Genomic DNA, 7,425 nt, shown 5'->3' with positions numbered 1-7,425 from the left:
ACTCGGCTGGCACTCAGGACAGGGAAGCTGGCCTGGGAAAGGGCCGTCCCAGGGAGGAAGTCCCACCCCCTGCGCCGGCAGACCCTGGGGGCTCATCACTGGAGTCGCCGAGGCACAGTCCTTGATTCACTCTCCCGTCTCCCTCGCACCAATGGCCCTCTGGTCTGTGTGGGAGCTGGGGACACGGGGAGGCGGACCACCCCAACCCTCTGGGGACTCACAGGCGTGTGGCCGCAGCCGTGGTAAGAATTTCACTGGAGACTTGGGTTGGGCGCTGGGCCCCAGAACAAGGCCATTGCCCTGGGTATGGGAGGCTGAGGCGGGGGATTTGTCAGGTAGGGAAGGTGGCAGAAGCATTCCAGGCAGAAGACCTGGCTGCGTGGCTGGAGTAGCGAGGGGGATGGGGAGGGCCCGAGCCGTCTCTCTGGTAAAGTTGAGGGGCGCTTGTGCGGAGCCCTCAGGGTGGCGTGAGAAGCTGGGGAGGTTTTGAGCGTGGCTGACGTCAGCCTGTGAGCTCAGGGCTGGTGAGGGGCGAGGAAGCATAGGGTCGGGTCGGGTCGTGCCCCTGCTCCTCTCTCAGCAGCCTTGAGAGAAGGTCGGGTGATGGTGTACCGGGCAGCGTCCTGCCAATCACACCTTCCTTGGCCCCTTCTGTGTTCAGGGCGGCTCCTTAGATAGTGAGAGGCTGGGCTCGGCTGGAGGGGCAGCCCCCCGGCCCTCCGGAAACCGAGGCCTTTGCTCTCCTTCTGCAGAGAAGAGCCTCCTCCTGCCATCCCATCGCAGGCTTCCCAGGAGGCCTAAAGTCGTGTGGATTTCAGAACAGGACGCCCCTGGGTGCTGTGTGTTGCCTTCTTTACTGCCCTGTTCAGGAGAGGCACGGAGGGGTTGCAAGTCACGCCTGACCCCTGACATGTGTCCGTCCTGAAGACTTAGGAGATACTGCTGCCCTGCTCTCAGGGGCCCAGGACTGAGCTCCCTGAGCACATCGTGGGGGATGGGTGCACAGTGACAGCCTTGATAGACGTCTAGGGGCTTTAGTAGTAGAGTCTGGGGCCCGTGAGGACCTGCAGCACAGCCGTCACACCCTCAGCTCTCCCTCTCACAAAGTCCTACACCCTCCCTTCCCCTTGATCTCTCCCGAGGTGGAGCTGGGGGGTAGCTAGGGCATTTAGGTCTCAAATGGTGGAATGAAGGGTAGGGGACAAAGTCCATACTGTCAGCCGGGAGACCCAGCCCCTGGTCTCCGATCTCCCAAAAATGTGCTGTGTGACTCTGGGCCAGTCCTATCCCTCTCTGGGCCTCTGCTTCTCCCTCTGTCCAGCAGTAGGGGTAGCTGCCAGGCCTGCCCTCTTCTGGGGTTCTCCGGAGGGTGGAGGGGATGGCCCACTCCCTGGCTCCACACATATGGGATAGTGTCGCGCAGTGGCAGGCTCGGGGTCTCGGGCAGCAGCAGTGCAGCCAGGCCGCTCGGCACTGGCACCGCCCCGTACACCAGCAGGGGTAGGGAGGCACCGTGTACACCCAGCAGCCGCAGCAGAGGCCCCAGGATGGCTCCCCCTCGGGCTGCCGTCTGGCCCAGGCCCACTGCGGTCATCCTGCCTGCACAGATGCACCTGTGAGGGGCCGCACTGCCTACCTGTGGCTTTGGCCTCTCACTCTGGCCCGGCCCTGCTCAGCCCAGAGAGGCGCCGTGGGTCAGGCTGGGTCGGGATGCACCTGGGCAGCCCTGAGACCACGTGAAAGAGAGATTCAAGGGGGAAGGCCCAGCCCCGCCTCACCTCGATGGTCAGTGCGTCCCGCACTGCCCTCTCCCGTTGACGACAGCCACCCTCTGTAGCTCCCGCAGGCCCCTCTCCAGCCTGCCCGTCCCCTTCTGCCCAGAGGAGCGGCCTCACTGGCAGCCGAGGCTCAGGGTGGCTGAGGTCGGGGGAGGCAGCACAGGGCTCTGGGGCTGCGGAAGCCGCGCCCTCTGGCACCCTCCTTCCCCTGCAGGCCACCCTTTCTCCCTCCTCCCTCCTCCCTCTCTTGGGCTGGGGTTGGGGGCCCCTGATCTTGCTTCCTGCCTCCTTCCCAACCCCCTGGCCCTTCCCCGGCCTCGCCCGGGACCCAGGGCTGGTGGGCCTGCGTGCAGCAAGGACGCCCTCAATGGCTCCAGGACCGCAGTCCTGCAAGCCCACCAGGGTCCCCCGCTGTCCAGCCCTCCCCTATGTCACACGGCCCTTCTGTTTATCCCCATGGCCACACCTTCCTGCCTGAGCTGGCCCCTCCCCAGGTGCCCCTCCCTGCAAACAGGTCCACACCCACCAGGGGAGGGGCTCAGGCCTGCAGCAGGGTCCTTGGTCCTGACATCACCAGCGCCGTCCACCTGCACCCATCAGTCACCAATGCCCCTCACCTCCAGCACCCCTTGCAGGTGACCGGCCCACTGCCCTTGCCTCACTTTTGGCCCTTTCGCCCATGCCCGGTGACAGTCGCCGCCTCTTGAGTGCCAGCCAGCCTCAGGCATCCCAGTGCCCCCTCCCCGTGGCAGGGCCCAGGCTCAGGGTGGGCCTAACACTAACCTGTCTCCCACCCCCTCAACATCAAGCCCAGATCCCCTGCGCCATCCAGGCCTCGGAGCCCCCTCCGTGCCCACCACCGCGCACAGGCTCCTGCCTCCAGACTCAGGTCCCCCAGCCAGACACGTTGCCCCCCGCACCCCGCCCCCAGCAGCAGCCAGGGCGGGGCCGTCTGCTCCACAGCCACCGGGTCCCTGAGATCCTTGGGGGTTTGCAGAGCAGGGGAGAGAGGGGGACTCAAGCGCACATTAGAGGTAGAGTTGGCAAGACCCTGTGACCTACTGGACTTGGGGTGCGGCAACCGTGAGGGAGAGGGAGGTGTCAGGTGTCAGGTACTCCAGTACCTGTGGGTGGGGTCTCGCCATCAACGTTGGGGAGGCCCTGGGAGGAGCAGGGGTAAGGAGATGCTACGTTTGTGATGCCGAGACACTGGTAATGGGGACATCACGCGGGTGGCTGGAGGCCGGGGAGCGGCAGGACAGGGGAGGGGGTTGGGGGCCTGCAGTGTTTGGAGGGAGAGCAGTGGGCACAGGTGAGATCCCCGGAGAGAGAGCATCGGTGCCCTTTTGGGCAGGGGCCGAGTGAGGGGAGCAGAGCGAGGGCGGCAGGGTCATTGGAGTGGGTTTGTGTGTGCAGATGCTTCTCACGAAGAGAAATTGGGTTGGAAGAGAGGCAGAGGAGCTGGCGGGAGCTGAGGGGCCAGGGGGTCCCATCCTCAGATGGGTCCACATCCCCCACTGATGCGTCAAACCCCAAGCGTGGTTTGTGATGCTGTGATGCAGGGGATTTCCTGCGAGCTCCACGTGGGCAGTGACCCTGTCCGTGCTGCTCATCGCTGTCACCCCGGCACCAGCCAGTCCCCCCCCATGGCGGTTCTCAGTGCAATTTGTTGACGTGATGAAGTAGTGGAGTAATGAATACACGTGGGCACATAGCGCCTGTGTGGGCCTGTCTGCCAAGGAAAGTGGGGCTCAGCCCCGCAAGTCAGCCTCAGCATCAGAGAGCCGGGAGGGGTGCCCTGGACTCTGCATCACTGACATTTGCCCTTCACCCTCTTGTTATGGGGGTCAGTCTGCCATCCCAGAAGGCCACCTGTCAGGTACGAGTGCCCCGTCTCGGAGCCGCTGCGTGAGATGTGATTGCCTCCTGCGCTGGCAAGTGACTGCAAATTAGTTGCTAAAGGCTCCAGATTAAGAACTTTTCTGCTCCAGGCTGTTGGGCTGGGAGAGATTTGTGGGGCCAGCCTTCCTCGCAGTGCGGGTGCAGGTGCCCTGTCCTCCACTGGGCCTCTGCTGTGCTCCTTTCTGCGGTGGCTGCAATGGCCAAGCGACTACCAGGTGCTGGGCCTGTATATATGTGATGAGCGAGGCTCAGCCCTACCCTGAAGGGCCATCCATCCATCCACCCACCTATTCATCCATCCATCCATCCACCCATCCACCCATCCATCCACCCAACCATGCACTCATCTATCTGTCTGCCTGTCTATCTATATATCTATTTCTCCATCCATCCAACAAATATTTACTGTGCACCTGCTGTGTGCCAGGAGCTTGGTCAGGGCCATGCCGGATTCATTTCAGGTCAGTGCAGACATTTCCTAGCCTCCCATGTGTCAGCCCTGTGTGGAGGAACCAGGGCCCCCTCTGACAATTGGGTTGTGGTCCTTGTCCTCTAGCAATAATGTCAGTACGTAAGGCTGACTGTGGCTGTGTTTTGGGAGTGGGTGTGTGTGTGTGTGTGTGCGTGCGTGTGTGTGTGCGCGTGTGTGTGTGTGTGTGTGTGTGTGTGTGTGCTGGATCTTTGCATCCCATCCCCCATCTGGCCTAGTCCTGCCATGCCTGGCACGAAGGAGGGGCTCAGAAAACGTGCCTGGAGGCACACTTGCCAAGGCAGGCGATGACCGGAGAGGGGAAAGGGCCGACAGGTGATGGGAAAGAAGGCGGAGGGAGTGGAGACACGTGGGAGGAGCAGGGGAAGAAGCCCTGGGTTGAGTGGGTGAGCTGTGGCTGTACCAGGCTCCCGTGGCTCCCCTCCGGCCTCCTGCACCCCGGCCCTCTGCGCCCCGGGGGGAGGGTGGGCAGTTATCTCCTCCGAGGAGGGGGAAGGGTAGCACCCACCAGGGGTACACGAAGCAGAGGAAGAAGGGGTCGGAGCCCGCCAGCTGCAGCAGCGCCCAGTCGCGCACGCCGTAGGCCACTGCGGCCATCAGGACCGGGCCCAAGCTGAAGCCCAGGGCTTTCAAAGTCATTGCCAAGGCACGGGCTTGCGCCGATGTCCACTCCGTCACTGCAAGGAGACAAGTGGGTCAGCCTGGGAGGCTGCACGAGCCTCCCCTGCACGGCCCGGGTCGGGGGACCTATGGGGAGTGCCGGTGTTCATCGTGACGCCCGCCACGGCGAAGGCCACCAGGAAGCGGAAGAGGCGGTACACGGTGAAGGTGTGGAGGAAAGCAGCTGCCGTGCCCCACATGGCCGTCGGAAAGTAGCTCCAGGTCAGCACCAGCCCGAGTCCAAACGTGCGGCACACGCACGGGGAGGGCGGCCGGGTCCGTGGTGTGCCCACCCTACGCTCGCCCGCTGAGCATAGCGGTGCTAAAGTGCCTCTCAGGGCCAGACCCACATTCTGCGTCCGTGGAGGGAGGGCTCGTGGGCAGCGCCCCCGCGGCCCAGGCAGGAGTGAAGGCGCTGGGCAGGGGGTGAGCTCCCTGTCAGCAGGGGCAGCCAAGCAGCAGCGGAAGGCAGGCACGTTGCTGAGCAGGTTTTAGCGGTGAACGTTTGATGAGGGCAATGACCTTTCACGGCCGCAGAGGAGGGTCAGTGAAACCGAGGCCCGGAGAGGGGCTGAGCTTTGCTCAGCGGCACAGCTGGAGGGTGTCAGAGTGAGACCCGGGAGCAGGTATTTCCACTGCAAGCGGAGTTTTCTCCCCAGGCCGGCTGCAAGAGGCCAGTTCAGGGCCAGTCAGGGCCAGGAGTCTGGGAGCACAGGGACAGTGAGGGGAAAGGGGGCCTCACTTGTTAGAGGCTTGGCGGCACACAGCAGCTCCCACCAGGATCCCGTCCAGGTAGATGGACTGGGCCGTGGGCTTCCGGGCCTCGGAGTCACACATCAGGTCCCCCTGGTGGGAGAGGAAGAGGATCTGAGCTCAGGAGGCTGGATAGCCCAGGTGGGAGGGGCGGAGGGCGCAGAGGAGCCAGATGGGAAGGCCCAGGGCACTGGGGCCGGGCGGCCGGCCTGGTGACCTCTGGGGCTGTCACCCCTTGCCTAAGCCCCTCCATGGCTCCCTACTGCCCACAGGTCCAGGATCAAGCCCTCTCTGGCCTCACCTGCCTCCTTTGCTTTGGCCCCTCGGCAGCAGCCACGCAACGCTGGCGCCTCCCCCCGCTTTCCCGAGGCCGCGTCCCTCCCGTTCCACAGAGAGGCCCCTTCTGCCTGCTGGGATGGGCCACCTCTCCCGCTCTCCCTCATTTGCTGGATCCTGCCTCTGGGAACCCAGCGACTCTCCCCTGAGTCCCCTGAGACTCCTGGGTGGAGAGAGCTGCCCGAGTTGCAGCAGTAGGGCCGCCTGGGTATCAGACCTGCTCTAGTACCACCCGCTCTTCCACAGCCTGGGGACAGTGTCCGTCTGCAGGCTCATTCCTGCCACCAACCCCTGTAGGGCAATGTGGCCGAGGAGGAGCCAGAAGCCACCTGTGAGTGTGGAGGCCAGGGGTGGCGGGTCCCTCCTGGGACTGGGCCATTTTTGAGTCCAGCCAACTGTAATCTGTGACTTTGGCCTCTAAGGTGCTAGGACCTGGGGAGGGTCATGGGGGAGGCCCTCACCTTGGCCACGCTGGTGGAGGTGCTGCGGTCATAGACCCAGCCATCCACGTGTGGCTCCGTGGCAGCCTCGCTCCAGTCGGTGGCTGCAGGAGTTGCCAGGAGCTGCCACTGTGGTTGGCGGAAGCAGAGACACTGGTGGGGCTCGTGGTTGGGACCCGGTGGGATGGAGACGGCCAGGAGGGCCTCAGGGTCCAGGGCCCTGGGGACACTGGCCTGGGTAGTGCTGTTGTCCAGGAGGGGCGCCCAGCCACGGTGGCTGGGCATGGTGGCCGAGGAATTCTCCAGCATATTCTGAGTGGTGAGCCACATGGTGGGGACCACAAGGGCCACCATCTGGAGAACCTGGAACCTGCCCAGGCTGCCCACTCAGTCTGGGAGTTCGGAAAAGGCCATGGAGCCTGCCCAGGGGGCCAGTGGAGGTGCCCACTTCACAGAGGCCGGCCCAGGGCAGAGGGGCTGACGTGAGGGGCCTGCCTCCCCCGTGGCATCTCCTGCTCCGCCAGCCAGGCCACCTGGGGCATGGCAGTGGCGCCCGCTTCGCAGACCTGGCCCGCGGGTATCCGAGCGCCTGCTCAGCCGCCGTCACTCAGGGTGGCTCCGACGGGGACCTGAGCCTGTGAGGTGTGACCCTGAAGCCACCGGCATCTCCCCAGAGACGCAGCTGCCCCTGGATCTCTGGGAGAAGCTGAATTTGGGAAGTGGGGAAAGCGGAGGCTGAAGTCACCCAGGCTGGAGTTACTGTGTCCAGGTGACACTGTGGAAGAGGGGTTAGTAATCATTTCCTTGGTCAGTTTAACCCGGCTCTGAGGGAGGTGCAAATTCAAAGGCACGGCAGCTCCTGCCCCATGTGGGCTGGGAGGCCTTGGCTCTGCCCTGGTTGCCGTGAGGCTGCCGCCGCCCCCAGCATCCCTGCTGCCCCTTGGCCTGGCTCTGCCGGTGCAGAGGGCTGACCCAGGAGAAGCATTGCCCGGGGTCCTCTTAATCTGGGGGCTGGTACGACATCGTGCGCCGTGAGGACTTCTGTGTGTGTGTAGGCTGAGTCACC

At 64.2% G+C, this 7,425-nt stretch overlaps 1 protein-coding gene across 1 annotated transcript; it reads right to left on the bottom strand.

The window, feature by feature from the left end:
* Window positions 1-797: 797 nt before the first annotated feature.
* On the bottom strand, window positions 798-6,773 carry LOC117313341 (solute carrier family 22 member 12-like). Its single transcript, XM_033861739.1, is given in 6 exon segments — window positions 798-861; window positions 1,401-1,595; window positions 4,574-4,847; window positions 4,901-5,076; window positions 5,573-5,676; window positions 6,381-6,773. Coding segments are annotated over 6 exon segments (1,206 nt in total).
* Between the last annotated feature and the right edge of the window lie 652 nt (window positions 6,774-7,425).

Source organism: Tursiops truncatus, chromosome 8 (genome assembly GCF_011762595.2).
Source record: "Tursiops truncatus isolate mTurTru1 chromosome 8, mTurTru1.mat.Y, whole genome shotgun sequence".
Classification (NCBI taxonomy): domain Eukaryota; kingdom Metazoa; phylum Chordata; class Mammalia; order Artiodactyla; family Delphinidae; genus Tursiops; species Tursiops truncatus.
This window is presented reverse-complemented; position numbering and strand designations above follow the sequence as displayed.